Here is a 16,268-nt window from a genome sequence, read left to right as displayed (position 1 = left end):
GGCAGTGTCTCAGGCTGGATTTGAGCTCAGGAACATGAGTCTTCCTAATTTCAGGCCCAGCACTCCATCTGCCTAGCTACCCAGGAAAAGGAACTACTCACCATTAAAGCCATATTTGAGGCATGGAATCACCGTCTTGAGGAGTGTGGCATATCATCATCCACACCCTGAATCCCTTTCAGATTACCTATTAACTCAGCAAATGTCACGAGTGCTGGACATTATTTGTAATAGATTTAACTTCCTCATCACCTTTGTCCTGTACTATCAAACCCAGGAAGCATATGGACCATTAGAAAAATCAGAATTTGTGTACACAGTGGATCAGTCACACCAACAAGCCTTCCTGTAGACCACAGCCTTACTGCTACTCACCCTTGACTGGACCTACTATATCTGATATGCCAGCGTCAGGCACAAGATGCTTTTATGCAGCTTTAGCTGTCTACACTCTTTAGTTGGCACAATCCCTTTGCCCAAAGGAAAGTCAGTCTCAGATGACCTTTGGTACCTCCACTCATGCCTGTTTCGTTTCCTAGCTGCCTCCTGTGAAATTAGATGGTCACGTCTCTGCTGCTGCTGTGACATCCTGGTGCCGGGCCACATGGGCCTGTTCAAAACCTTACATATTGTTGCATATGATATGAGATCTGCCAATATGACCAGACCTGCGTGGGAGGTGACCAGGCCAAGAAATCTGTGGGGAGGCTAGTAGAATTGCTTCAGCCCTTGCTAACACCTTCTCTATCCCTGAGGGACAATGACACCAAACTCAGTCGTAGACCCTCCCCCATCCCAGGGTTACAACCCCATTCTGAATGTACCTTGACGAAGACGGCGCAGTGTCCTCTCTGCTGGAATTCTGCCACTACCAAGTCTGTCCACTTGTTCCTGAAAGACATTTTTCAGATTCATGGCCTCTCCTTCCCATAACCTCTATTGGGATCTCCTGACTTGCTTTCATTACTGAACTACTATATTAATGGCTCCCTAAGAAAAAGCTCACCTTTCCGTGATACATCACCCCATGATAAGATGACCAGAGAGATTGTAGGATTGGACCCTTGAACAGTATGTCAGATGACACACTTCTCATGCTACTCTTGTGGAAGAGCAACGTTCAGGCATGAGGGCAGTATAGTGAGTTGAATTCAGAACTGGTCCAGTGACTGGAACCCAAACTAGTCATTGATAGACTGATGTCAACTTGATAGTTCTCCAGTGGAATGCCCCAGCGATCGGTGCTAGACTCCATGCTGTTTAATGTTCCTATCATTGTTATTATTAACTTAGATTAAAGGCTTCGATAGTATATTTATCAGATTTGAAGTTAACACAGCCACTCATGATTGTGGATGGACAGGAAGTATGTATACCTGAAGGGGATAGAATTGCCTCTGGTACCTAATAAACCCACAGGGTCCTAGGCTCGGGGAGAGCTGGTAGGCGCCTTCTGTCAATATTGTGCTACCAAGTCATAGCCTTGAGTTCCAGGGAAATACTCTAGATGTGGTATCTAAGCCTACATGACACAGACCCAACTGAATGAAGAGGGACATAAATAACACCATTTCTATTAAAGGATGCTGTCTCAGCTGGAGACTTAGGTGAGACAAACTGTTATTTGCCATTGCCTGGTACTATTCTCTCTGTCCCCTGTGTGGGCTTTCCCCAACACAACCCACCCCATCCCTGGCTTGGGCCACTATTCTGGGCTCTGTTTTATGACTCCCGCCTAATTCTTTGGATTTATTTACTCTGGAGAGCTCTTAGACCGGACTCCTGTATACCACTCTAGTTACCCTTTGGGTCATGTGACTTTGGTTCACTCGAATTGTCCTGAATCACCAGAATCCTTCTCCTTAAGGGGCAGCAACCAACAGACGTAAGAGTTCCTAATGAGGCTCATAGATATATTTTCTAAGCCAGAAAATAGAATGGAATAGACCTTGAGGCCAGTCCTTTAGTCGACAAGTATCTGACACAGGGCTATGAATAACAGCGTAAACCAGTATTTCCTCAATGACAGTAACTCCTAACTAATTAAGAGACTGAATGGGGAAGTGCAACGGAAGGGGAAATATATATTTAGAGGGGGAATCTGGGAAGCATGTGTATCTGATGACCCTGGCACAAGTAGAATTCAGGGTTAGAATTCCAAGACAGACAAATACAGTACTCAGGAATGTCAGCTGTATGTAATAGAGATGTGGTCCTGCAAGTATTTTTACCATTATTCCAAAAGTGGGTCTGAATATTCAATTCTAATTCAAAGAAACAGCTGGAAGGTGATATTGTGTGTGTGAGTGTGTGTGTGTGTGTGTGTTTAGATCTGAAAGCAGGAGCTGTTAGTTCAAAACCTGAAGGTATAAAGTTGTATATCCATGGGAATCAGTATTTTACATTTGTTCCTTGCTCTACCACTCAGGCAAATCATTCCTCTGCGTTCTTCAAGATTCCCCTTTAGCAAATGGGAAAATACCTGTCCTTTCTTACCTGGCATTGATACGATAAGGATTAGAATTGATGAAATAACGCCCAGGAGAAAGGTGCAAAAGATTTGATGTCTTTGGAACCCAGTCTTTGAAATTCTGTCACATAAACACCGTGTGGGCAGAAATCCAAACTGGTGTGGTCAAGAATCAATACGTCCAACATTTTTTCCAAAAGAATAATTAGTAATTTTTCTTCTGGGGGTGGGGGAAGGGTGACTGTACAATTTCATTCTGGCCTTTACTCCAGAATTTTCTGTTAATTTTTTTGTTTGTTTGTTTTCAGAGCAAAGTACGAGGTCCGGTGAGTGGGAGTCCGGATAGCATGAATGCATCTCGCCTTAGTAATCCTTCCCAGTTGTTATCTCAGCCCCCCGCAGCTCCCTACAGCTTACCTGAGTCAATCAAGAAAAGGTAAGTCGGCCACCCGGGTCAGCCTTTGTTGGGGTTCTAGTATGGGTTGTATGAGATGGCCTTTGGGCTCCCTGCCAAGCATCACATCCAGGTGGGCTTGAGGAAGCCTCAAGAGTCGGAATTTAGGGTTTTTTTAATTGATATAATATCGTTTTTGTATCTTTCAACTTAAGTGTAAGTTACTTGAAGTCACAAGCCTCATCTTCGCTTCCCTCTCTTTCCTCCATAGTATGGACACACGGATGGCTCTCAATAGACACTCGTTGATTGGGTGACTAATAGTCCATCATCTTCCTTCCCACTTCCCCTAAAGCTAGCTCCCTGCGACTACTCTCAGTGGTGCTGATGCTCTCAGCTCACTTGGAAATGACACATGGGAGCCTTCTTCGGTTCCCTCTTTCCCTGCACCCCATCATTCACCAAAATGTGTCCTGCTTTCCCACCTTCCTTTTTTATCCTCACTGTCACCATCTTATTAAGATCCTTATCACTTCATCCGTGGAGTATTATAATAGCCTCCTACATGGTTCTGGAATCAGCTAGGTGGCATATTGGATAGAGTGTTCAGCTTGGAATCAGAAAGTCCTGAGTTTGAACCTCACCTCATCTCTTAACTAGCTCAGTAACCCTGGGCAAGTTGCTTAACCTCTCTCAGCCTCAGTTTCCCCATCTGTAAAATGGGGATAATAATAGCTTCTAGGTCCCAGGGTTATTATGAGGATCAAATGAAATAGTAATGGCAAACTGCTTAGTAAACCTTAAAGAGCCACATAAATGTTAGCTGTTGTTGCTGGGGCTATTGATTCTCTTGCCTTCCCCGTTGATCCTGCACACCAGTCTCAAAATAATCTTTTTGTTAAATAGTATTCTATTTTTTCCAATTACATGAAAGGACAATTTTTAACCTTTCATTTTTTATAAAATTTTGAGTTTCAAATTTTCTCTCTCTCCCCTCCCTAAGACAGTAAGCAATTTGACGGTAGGTTATATAGGTGCAACCAAAGGATAACCTTTCTAAAAGGTCCCTTTGATCCAGAGCAAAGTCCTGACATTCAAAACATTTTATAATCTGGCTTCAGCCTCCCTCTCCTCCCAATTCTATCTCCTACTATATTTTCATGGACTCATAGTTATTTAGAATTGGAAGGGGCCTTAGAGGCCATCTGGTCCATCTCCCTTATTTCATTGACTAACTGTAATACTTCAAAGATCTTTGATTTAACCAATGTGGGCTCTCCCATAACCAATATAACTTGGCCACACCTAAGTAACTTCATGAACTGGTTTGACCATCTTAATTTAACAGGCATGTATTAGATGCAGGCTTGCACAGCCTGTGGCCTGTGGGCTGCTTAAGGCATGCCAAAGGATTTCAGGCAGCTGTGAAAAACGTAGAGGAAAACATCCTTTGTATGTAGAGGAAATTCTTTGACTTGCAGCTTACAGGCCCTCAGCCTGCAGGTTGCACAGGCCTGAATTTATTTTTTTTAATTTAATTTATTTAATATATTTAGTTTTCAGCATTGATTTTCACAAGAGTTTGAATTACAAATTTTCTCCCCATTTCCACCCTCCCGCCCACTCCAAGATGGCATATATTCTGTTTGCCCTGTTCCCTGGTCAGCCCTCCCTTCTGTCACCCCACTCCCCCCCATCCCCTTTTCCCTTACTTTCTTGTAGGGCAAGATAAATTTCTATGCCCCATTGCCACAGGCCTGAATTTAGATGCATACTATGTGCAAGGGACTTGGCTTCCTGCTGGGGATACAAAAAAAAAGAAAAAGAGTTGTAAAGGATTCTAGAAGTCTTGGTTTTCCATTTTTTGCTATGAAAAAATGGTGCAACTATTAATATTTTTGTATATATAGCACCTTCCTGTCTGTCTATAGGCTTCTTTGAGTATATACCAGTAGTAGTATCACTGAATCAAAAGGTATAAACAGTTTAGTCAATTTTCTAGCATAATTCCCAATTGTTTTCCATAATGATAGGACCAATTGACAGGTCTACCAACAGAGTATTAGTGTGCTTGTATTCATAAAAACCCCATCCAATATCATCTATTTTTGTCTTTTGTCATATTTGCCAATCTGATGGATATGAAGTGAAATCTCAGTTGTTTCCATTTGCATTTTATTATTAGTGATTTTGCAGCATTTTTCATATTATTATTGGTCATTTACATTTCTTCTTTTGAAAACTGTTTATTCATACCCTTCAACCACTTTTGGGCCAGTATGGGCTTTTATACCCCTTCCCCTAACATATCCCAAAATAGAGATTTAAAATTTCACTTGATAGCCCATCATTGCTGTAAGAACTGAACTTTAGCAAAAGTTTTGCTAGTTAAATGTCAACTAGATTCTTTTAACTTTTAAATTAACTAGGGATCTATCTCCTTATCTTTTAAAACATTTAACATGTCAGAATTTTGACTTTCTGGATGTTTAACAAGAAGAATACAGGTACCTGTCAGCTGTGTCTTAGCAGTGTATTTTGGGTTCACATTGAATGCTCTCATCTGTCTCTGATTAAAGATTCTTCTAGCACATTTTTAGACAGCATCAAACATTTCAGCACGTTTTAAACAGTGAATTCTGTTATCAACATTTTAACTCAGTCAGTTTTCTAACAACTTCTTTATTTTCTTTAGTGAAGAATTGGTAATGGAAACACAGGCCCTCTGTACCCAGTTACAAAATGTAATGGAGGACACCATGAAAAAGCAGGATCAGAGTTTTATGGTAACAATTTATTCATATTTTATTTCTTCTCTTTTCCTCTTTTCCCTTCCAAAAAAAAAAAAACAGAAGAAAAAATTTAGCAGCACTCAGACACTTAATAGCCATGTGACCCTAGTCTAATCACTTAATGACCTCTTTGAACCTCAGTTCCTTTGCCTGTAAAACCAGGATAAAAGCATTTACCTCAGAGGGTCCTTACGAGGAACAAGTGAGATAATGTACTTTTCAAACATTAAAAAAAAGCGCTTTTCAAACATTAAAGTGCTGTCTGTTGTTATGCAGTTGTTTCAGTCGTGTCCAATGCTTCATGACCCTATCTGGGATTTTCTTGGCAAAGATACTAGAGTAGCTTGCCATTTCCTTCTCCAACTCATTTTACTGATGAGGAAACTGAGGCAAATAAGGTTAAGTGACTTCCCCAGGGTAACATAGCTAGCAAGTGTTTGAGGCTGGATTTGAACTCAGGTCTTCCTGACTCAGGTCTCCTGTCCTGCTGGGCTCTTATTACTATTTTTTCTTTTGGAACAGACCTGCAATATAATAACAATAATAATAATAAACAATTACATAGCACTTTTGGTTTGGGGAGCTCCCGGTGAGGGAACTCCTTTTACCAGTGCAGATCAACGTTTGCTCTGTAGCTCAGGCCCTAAAAATCTAAATGACTTGCCCAGGACCACACAACTAGTAAGTAGCTAAGAATAATAGGCCCCTCAGTGTTACAGACAGGTCTTGAACCCCAATCTTCTTTGCTGCAAGGCCAGATCTTTGTCCACTGTACTGCACTGATCAGCAAGTCAGCCCCCCAGAGACATTGGTAGAAAGGAGGAAGTGTGGTTTTTCTATCCTGACAGTAAAATCCAATTTGGGGAGTCTGGGGGAAATTGCTTTTTGGGCAAGTTTTATAAAATTCTGCCTACCTAGCCACAAGCAAGACGTTGGAATGTAAGCAATGATGGTAAGGTCAGTCCTATGGGATAGATCATAGGAAACTGGTTACAAAATGTGACCCAGAGACTCAGGTATCACCCAGCCCATGCCACTGGGTTTTACTACATACTCCCAATCCAAAGTTGGAAGCCAAGAGTGTGCGTCCAAAGAACTGGCGGATTGGATGGCCCTGCTCAGAGTTCATATCCACAGGTAGGAGTTTCTATTGTCTTTGCAGAAATGTCTCTAAAGGAAGAGGACCTGTGAACTGCCATTTTCCTTGGGAGCTTTAAACTTGGAAAATTCTCCTTGGAAGTATGAAAAGATTCATGCTACACTGTTCATTCCCCAAATAATAATAGTAACAATACTGATGGTGATGATGGTGGTGATGGTGATGATGGTGATGATGATGGTGGTGGTTGTAATGATGATGATGGTGGTGATGGTGAGGATGGTGATGGCACTGGTGGACATTTACATAGTGCTACAAAGTTTGTAGAGCTCCTTGTACATATTACCTCACTTGAGTCTCACAACAATTCTACGTGGAAGGTATTACAGGTATTATTATCCCCATTTTAAGGTAAGGGAACTGAGTTTCAGAGAGGGTGTCTCACCCTTGAACAAAAGGCTAGTTAAGTATGGCAGAAGCAGGATTAGAAGGCAGGTCTTGCTGACTTCAGCTCCAGTACAGTGGACTCATGGGAAGAGAAGGGGATTCAGATCCTCCTAGGACAGTTTCAGAAACTCTGATGTTGTTTAGTTGTTTTCAGTCGTGTCTGCCTCTTCATGACCCCATTTGGGATTATCTTGGCAAAGATACTAGAGTGGTTTGCCATTTCCTTCTCCAGCTCATTTTTACAGATGAGGAAACTGAGGCACACAGGGCTAAGTGACTTGCCCAGGGTCACACAGCTAGTAAGTGTCTGAGGTCACATTCGAACTCAGGAAAATGAGTCTTCCTGATTCCAGGTCTGGCACTCTATCCACTGCACGACCTAGCTACTCCCTGACAAAAACAACTGACTTCTTAAACTTCCCAGATATCCAAGAACTCTCTTTTACACTGTTGTAAACGCGACAGTGACTTGAGCTGCTGGTCCTAGTGGTGATAGCAATAACAGTAACCACAGCAACAAGAATAGCCTGCGCTTACATAGCACTTTGGTGTTTACAAAGCGTTTCGTACACTTTATTTCAGCAGTGCTCAGAGCGTGGTAGGCGTCCCAGAAGCCCTTTCAGGGATGTATGAGGTCAACATAATTTTCCTACTAATACCTAATGAAAACACTAACACAGAACTGTTTTAATTTCTAATCTAGCAGCCATTGATCAACATGACCAGCGGTGTGTTGGCACCAGCTTGTAGTGGCCCACGAGAGCTGAGTGTGTTAAATTTTCAGTGTTGGCATTCACATCTTGGAAATTGGCAGGTGCTACAAATCAAGGCTTTAATTATTGATTTGTTGATTATCTAGATTTAGGAAAGTGATGGGAAAAATATTAATAATTCAAAAGAAAGGTTAAAAGGTCTCATGGATATATGGGGGCGGGGGTGGAGAGCTGTGATTAAACATTTACCGGCACACCGCTGGATATAACCCGTATAAACAAAGGCTCCTTAGGTCCTCTATAATTTTTTAGAGTTTAAAGGAATCCTGAGACCCTAAAATTTAGGAACCACTACTCTATTTCATTTGATCCTCATAATGACGTGAGATATCTCCATGTTATGAATGAGGAAACTGAAAATTGTGGAGTTTAAGTGACTTGCCTATGGCCACATAGCAATAAATGTGAGGGTAGGATTTGAACCAGAACTTTCCTTTCTCTAGGAACAATGTATTGTTTATTTCTCTATTTTTATGTTTGATTAAATAGGCTCTTGTGTAGTAGTATGATTGGGTTTGGAGTCAGAACCACTGGTTTGAATTCTGGCCCCCCTGCTTCTTAGCTGTGTGACCTTAAGTAAATTACATTACCTCTCTCAGCCAATACCTGTAGGTGATAATAATGCCTGTAAAGCATTTACTTCTTAGGATTATTGTGGTAATCAAATGAGATAACAACTGTAAAACACTTTGCAATCCTTGAAATGCTCCACAAATGTCAGTTATTAAAATTGAGGCAGTTTGCCTCAGATCCAGAAAGGCCTGGGTTCAGATCCCACCCCTGACATTAGCCATGTGACAACAGACAAACCACTGAACTTGTGCATGCTTTTGGTAACTCTGGAGGACTATAATGTTGCAGAGAGAAGGTACTAACTTGCATTGGTTGAGTTTCCTTACCTAGGAGTTTCCATATCAACAAAATCCTCAGTTCAGTATCTATTCCTGTCCCTCTCACTATTATTCAAGTCCCTTCCTGCTCTCAATTCTATAATACTTTCTCATTATTTTAAAGGGAAATTATTAAATGCCCAAGAAAGATGGTAATAGAACATATGTTCATCATATAAAAGCAATGAGGACCATTTTTTTTTGTTTTTTTCTTTTTCTTTCTTTTCCTGAAAGCAGATGAGACATTTGTTTCTGCTGTAGTAAGAACCTAGTGGCTATAATTAGGTTTGTTGAGGTGGGCAGATTTCAGTTTTGTGGGTTTTTTTTAAAACATTTTGAAAAAAATAATGAATCTCTGCCACTAGACCAGAAAATAGACATAGCATTAAAAAGGCCACGTATAATTATGAACAATATTTTGAACAAAGATGTCCATTTTTGCCCCTAGACAACCTAGTACCGCAGAGCAAAAGGGTGCCCTTGGGGAGACCTGGACAGATTACTAATATTTGTATTTGTATTTTGAAAGACCACATAGCAGAGAGAGAAGTCAAACAGCATCTTGGAAGGGCAAGGCATGCCATAAGCCAAGAGGATCACTTAGGAATGGCCGTTAAGATTGAGATGGCAAAAGGAAAACATAGAACGTACAGTTAGAGGATCACATAGTCGAGAGTTGCCCCTATACTCGTATTTAAAATTTTTCTACGTCGAAGTGCCTAACTACCTGGTTAGGGGCCTTTTCCAAATAGAGATTCTGACCATGGTAAATGCTTACTAGAAGACTTACTTCTGGAAGGGAAGGCAATCAAGAGGATGCTTCCAAAGTACAAGGAAGACACACTTATGAGAAGGTCTGTCTTAATACTGAGCAGTGCCTTGTTAATCATAGAGAGCAATATTCCAAATGCCCGTGTATGCAGAAGCTTATTCTCAAATTCCTATCAAGCACTATCTCATAGACACACACCTTATCACCACACAACCTACTGGTCAATGGGCAACAACAGAATAAAGTGTGGTGATCTATTGAAAAAAAAGGGGCAATGAGCCAAGGAGATATGTGACTTTTCTTTTTTTTTGAGTCTGTCTACCTGTCTCGCTCAGGCTGGAAGGGCAGTGACCACTCCTGGTAGACATGTTTTTCTGAACTGACCTGGTTTGGCCCTCCTTAGGCAGCCTGGTGGCCCTTCACTCTCAGGGGCTTACCATATTGGTGCTAGACTGTGTGTGGGCACCTGATGAGCTTTAGCTCTCCTGGAGTCCAGAACTCCCAAGTTCAAGTGACCCTCCACACCTAGGAAATGCATTCCTTTAAAAATCATTGTCATCATCATCATGCAAACTAGCATTGGAGAGAATTATGGTGTAAGCACCTTTTTTTTTTCCTTTGCAGCCTCTCTCTGGGCACTGGTTTTTTTCCCCCCACAATTCCATAAGTATCACAGTATCTTAGAGAACTCAAAGTCCTCCGCCCAACCTTTTTTTCTTTTAAAATAAATATCTTGAGGCAGCTAGGTGGCACAGTGAATAGAGCACTGGCCCTGGAGTCAGGAGGACCTGAGTTCAAATTCTAACACCTGATACACTAGCTGTGTGACCTTGGGCAAGTCACTTAACCCCAATTGCCCTGCCTTCCCCCCCTCCAAATAAAAATAAATAAATAAAATTAAAAAATAAATATCTTAACTTAAAAACTTAACACTGAACATCAAACTTGCTTAGTATTTATTTGCACTTAAATTAATTTTAGTACATAATATATAACAACTTTCAGTTACTCCCTCCAGACCCCCATCCCAACTGAAGCCCCTTTTGTAATAAAGGATACTTTCCTGAGGCAGAGAGCATATATTGTGAGTTTTCTCCTCTCTGTTTTCCAATTTCATATATCAATCAATCATTAAACATTTATTAAGCACCTACTAAGTGCCAGGCACAATGATAAGCACTGGGGATTCAAAAAGAGGCAAAAGCCCTCAAGGAGCTTACGATCTAACAGATCCTAACAGATAACTCTCATCGCTTAACTCCTCGTGTGAATTTTAACAAGTCATTGGACCTCTCTCTCTCAGGTTCCTCATCTCTAAAATGATGGGATTGCTCTAGGCAGCCTCTGAGGTCCCCTTGAGCTCTAAAGCCATGATCCTGGCGGCCATGGCTGCTCATCAAGCATCTTTCTTCTTTCCATGATAAGCGCTGATGGCTTAGCCTTAGAGCAGCAGACCATCCCAGCTGTCTCCCTTTTTATTTTTATTTTTTTTATTACAAAGACTTTATTGAAGAATATAGGGAGAGGTTAGTCGTCTCTAAATATTTGAGAGCCTGATAATGTAAGAAATGTCTGTCAAATAATGACACATTAGGAAAAAAAGAAAGCATAGCACAATTGTAAATATCCCCAGCTGCCCCACACGGCTGCCATGGCCCCTGACATATTCTGAATTCTGAGATTGGCCCTGAAAGTTTCCTTCATACAGATCATTATTTTGGCTAAAACTGCGGCATCCACCTTTTTAGGGTTAGGGATTGTTGCTAAATAGGGATTCTAGACCCAGCAACACACGTAAAGAAGACTTGGCTTGAGCTCGGCTTGTTTGGGATTCTCCATTCTGCCGTCTCCCTTTTTAGCTCAAACGTAGGTGTCTACAGACCAGCTAGCTTTCTGTTCCTCATTCTTGTGGCTACAAAGTATTTGCACAGACATGCATGGCTACCTAGGTTTGAAGGACTCACATGCTTTTCTAAAGGCAGTGCATGAAGATTTAGCCCATTCTAAATGCAGTGTTTCCATGTTTGGATTAACTTCTGACCTTTAAAATTTTTTTCATAAGACGTCATATACACTAGTTTTCCAGAGAATCATTGGAGTTTAAGGGAAGGAAACCTTTGGATTTTTTATTTTACATTGCCATCACTTCCACAAAGTCTTATCCCCCTACTCACCCAATCCTTATCCCCATGAGTCTTCCCCTGCAACAAAAAAAAAAAAAAAAAAAAACAAGCAAAACTGACATAGTAACCAACTAAGCTTGACAGACTGAGCAAATGAAATATTTGGAATGTCTTTTTACAAGCTTTGGGGAGTTCCTTTTTCATTTCATTCAAGAATTATTTCAGCATCTTTAGAAAATTAAAGAATTTTGGACACAGCAGCATACACCCCCCACCACCATCACTACTACTATGGTTTTTTTTTAATGTGTATTCATACCTTTTGTTTTGATATCACCCTAACTATCCCCCTATATCTTTTCCTCTCCCCCCTCCCAGAAAACCATCCCCTATAAGAATTTTTTTTTTAAAGAAAAAGAGAAAGAAGGGGAAAAAAATCAACAAAATGAACCAATACATGAAAAAAAATCTGACAACATATGCAGTGTTCCACTCCTATAGATCTCCCTCCCCTTCCCCATATCTGCAAAGGAGTCAAAGGAGGTATTCTCTCATACCTTTTCTTTAGGCCCCACCTTATTCTTTGTAATTTCATGATTCATTTTCCATTTTTTTTTGTAATTTTTAAAATTCATTTTAAAGGTAAATACAAAACAAGAAAAGGGAAAAAAGAACATTTCCATGTATACAGCAGAACATGAGAGGATTCAGTATAAAACAATAAATTTGCATTCCAAGAAAACCTATATAATGAATACTACACTGTTTTCTGTAATTCATTTTTGATGATTTTGTGATAGGTGTCTTTCTATTTACATTGTTGTAACTATATTTATTGCTTTCTTGGCTCTGCTTACGTAATTTGTGCATCTAAGTCTTTCCAGAGTTCTCTGTAGTAATAATAATTATAGCAAACATTTATATCATGTTCACTATATGCCAGGTGCTTTACAATTACTATTTCATCCAGTCTTCACAACATCTCTCAGAGATGCTGTATTATCCACATTTTACAGATGAGAAAACTGAGGCAAATAGAGGTTAAGTGACTTGCCCAAGGTCACACAGCTAGTAAGTGTGTCAAGTGTCTGAGGCTGCATGTGAACTCAGGTCTTCGTGACTCCAAGCCAGGTTCTCTACCCGCTGCACCACCAGCTGCCTAGCTTCTCTATATTCATCACATTCCTACTTCTGTTATTATCAGCATTGATAATAACATGTTGGAGGATATTGTTCTCAAAGAAAGAATGAATTGGCTAGTGGGTGCTCTGGGGCACCATGCCAGTGACTTCTATGCCTTCTGCAGACAAGTTTTTCAGAGTTTGGCAGCTATGGATTACACGCTGTACTCAGCTGTAGAATTAGCCCATTTGTCATGAAAACCTCGACATGCCTGTCCTCTAAGTCAGATCCTGCATATGGGAAGAGCAGAAACAAAGGAGACCATGAAACATAGAGCCTCGTCACTATCATAATGAATGACAAGTGTGAATTTAAAGTGAGAGGCACATGTGCAGGACCCATGGGGTTGTGGAATTGTAGATGTAGGGCTGGAAGGGGACCTCCAAGGGCATCTCATCCAGCCCCCCCCCCATTAACAGGCAAGGAAACTGAGGCCCAGACAGGTAGGTGACTTTGCGGTAGAGACAGGACTGGAACCCAGGTCGCCTGACTCCAGACCTGCCACTCAAACATTTTCATCAGGACACATACACTTTTGGGCTTCCGAGGCTTCGTATAGCTCAGAAGGTACCCTAAGTAGCACTTTCTTTTCTCCAGTAAGGAGAGATAAATGCTCTGTACTAAAAATAATAACACCAAAATTGACCCTCCAGCTTTTATCATAACCAAATCTTAAGATTATCGAAGACCCCTTACCTAATACAGGGATAGCTAGGTGGCACAGTGGATAGAGCAACAGGCCTGGAGTCAGGAAGACCTGAGTTCAAATCAGGCCTCAGACCCTCACTAACTGTGTGACCCCTGGGCAAGTCACTTGACCCCATTTGCCTCAGTTTGCTCATCTGTAAAATGAGCTGGAGAAGGAAATGGCAAACCACTCCAGTATCTTTGCCAAGACAGCTCCAAGTGGGGTCATGGAGAGTCAGTCACAACCAAAATGAACAGCTTAGCTAATTAAAAATGAAGAACTTAGGTAAGGTTTTTAATTTGGAGATATAGCATCCAAAGCTTGTAATAACCAGAATATAATAAAAAGATGACCTAGTGCTGAAATTGTACTGTTTTCTTGCTGGAGAAAAACTAGGTCTGCTAATGATTGCTGTCTTTGTAATGTGCCTGTGTTGGCTTCCAGACCCTGGACTGGACCTGGTTACAGTCTGAGGATGGAGAACAGTCCAGCGTGGAGCAGACACATATCTGAACATCTAGGCTGCTTGGATGGACTTAGCTGAGTGATGCTGCTGAGGGATGCATCTCTCCGGGGCTCTTCTGACCCCTGGTGTAATGATGACCTCCTGAGTCAAGAGTGCTGTCTGAACAGGGAGCTCACTTCTCCTGTAGTTGTGAGACCCAGTGGTTACACTTTGGGCCTGGGCATAAGAGCTGAAAGACCCCCATGAAGGAGGCCATGCCAAGCAAAACTTCCCTGATGCCAGGCCATGAGTTTTCCAGCATATAGAGCCACAACTGATCCTGTCTGTGCCCTGGGAAAGTATGGCTGCCTCCACAGTGGGATAAGCTTGGCTGCTTTCTGGGTTAGTGCAGCCCTTTGGGGCATCCTATATGAGTGTTAATCTTTTCTTGACGTCTTGGAGGTTGCCTCTCCCAGCTCTTCCCGTTCCACACACACGTCCAGGAATATGTTGGAGCCAGCTCTAACCGGCTTGTGAGAGATTGTTAAATTTTCAGTATGAGCATTTATGCCCAGAAATTGGCATTTGCTCCAATCAGGGCTTGCTTGTTGTTTTGTTGATTGCCTAGACTTAAAAAAATGTTAATAATGCCTATTGAAAGTGTGAGTGTCTCTTCCTCTCCACACCCCACCCCCAGCCCTGTTGTTAAACATTTACCAGCACACCCCTGGCCTGAGTTCCTTTCCAGTCTAAAAGCTAAGTACTTGATTTGGACTCACACAGGTCTTTGTACTTTTGAACAAAACCCTCTCCTTCATTTCCTCATTCTGTCCCTCTGAGCTGCTGGTATTAATTTATGCCTGGCCTACTACTTTGCCCGTCCTCCACAAAACCCTAAGGCCTAAGCATACCAAAGTGATGCTCTTATGATCATCTCCTCAGGTAAGCCTTGGTTCACTATAGTTGGAAACTCAGAAGTAGCTACTGTTTGAAATTCTTTTGCCTGGGGGACAGTGCTATGAAACTGAAGGAGGCAGACATAGAACTAGGGTGGGGTAATCAGGACTTCCACCAAATCACTGAATTTAGAAGACTTACACGTAGCACTTGCATTCAGTGTTAGAAAAACAACCAGCTAAGCAACCTCATTGGCAGGAATAATTAGTTCAAATAGAAACCTACCAGTTTGTGGGGTGGGATGAGCTCTCCACTTCCCAACCCCCCCATGCTCAAAAGAGGGCACACTTTGCCCCACGTGCAAAAATTATTAGTTATAGTTCTAGAAAGAAGTATGCATATGACTTGCTGGGCTGCTGGCCATCCCTCCCTACCCCATTCACCTTTGTTCACTGAATGTGTGTTTGTAAATGTGGCTGTCTACCTTCATATCTTTCACATAATCTGGAAATGTGATTAAATTGATTGATTTTGTAAAATTCTGTATTTTGTTTGTCATTCAAGTGAATACTTAAAGTTGCACATTCTGTTTTTTACAGAAATAAAGTTAAGATCTCTAAACTTAGCAAGGCTCCATATGTAAAGTAACATAAAATTTAATTGATTCCTGCTTCATTTATCAGGCCCAGGAGCACTGCTTGCTTCTTAACCCTTCTCGTCTTCTCTATAATGGTGGGAAATTCATTATATTGGCTTCAAGATCAAATTCATATATTTCTCATGCTCTTCCCCATCATCACCATTAATAAGAATTTACTGCTGGTGCCACTGTGTGCCAGGCACTGAGCTAAAAACATGGTATTATGGAGGAAGAAAAAAGGTATAAGGCCCAGTCCCTGGCTTGCAGAATTTAGCATCTAGCTGAGAGAATTACACATACACACAGTAAAAAAATAACAGTGATCTAAATCTCGAATAAGTGGCAGTCACTATAGGAGCCCCTGATAGCTGCGGATGTAAGCAAAGACATCATGGAGGAGATGGTACTGGAGCTGGCTCTGCAGGGCCAAATGGTATAAGCATAAAGGTAGAGTGAGGGCCTAGAGTCAGGAAGACCTGCGTTCAAATGTAACTTCAGACCCTTACTAGCTGTGTGACCCTGGGCAAGTCACTTAACCCTGTCTCCCTCAGTTTCTTTATCTGTAAAATGAACTGGAGAAGGAAATGGCAAATAGTTCTACCAAGAAAACCCCAAATGGGGTCACGAAGAGTCAGACACAACTGAAAATGACTGAA

General features: G+C 41.4%; 1 protein-coding gene across 2 annotated transcripts in view; it reads left to right on the top strand.

Moving 5' to 3' along the window:
* Positions 1–15,511, top strand: part of IKBKB (inhibitor of nuclear factor kappa B kinase subunit beta) — a 77,452-nt gene extending 61,941 nt beyond the window's left edge. For both annotated transcript variants that reach the window (XM_036751362.1, XM_036751361.1), the window contains exons 20-22: positions 2,779–2,906; positions 5,560–5,650; positions 14,075–15,511. In XM_036751362.1, coding sequence (XP_036607257.1) covers positions 2,779–2,906; positions 5,560–5,650; positions 14,075–14,143 — 288 coding nt within the window. In that variant the 3' untranslated portion in view covers positions 14,144–15,511. The remainder of the gene's footprint in view (positions 1–2,778; positions 2,907–5,559; positions 5,651–14,074) is intronic.
* The last annotated feature ends 757 nt before the right edge of the window (positions 15,512–16,268 follow it).

Source organism: Trichosurus vulpecula, chromosome 3, assembly GCF_011100635.1.
Source record: "Trichosurus vulpecula isolate mTriVul1 chromosome 3, mTriVul1.pri, whole genome shotgun sequence".
NCBI lineage: Eukaryota > Metazoa > Chordata > Mammalia > Diprotodontia > Phalangeridae > Trichosurus > Trichosurus vulpecula.
Note: the sequence above shows the minus strand (reverse complement) of the source record. Positions and strands in the feature narration are given on the sequence as shown.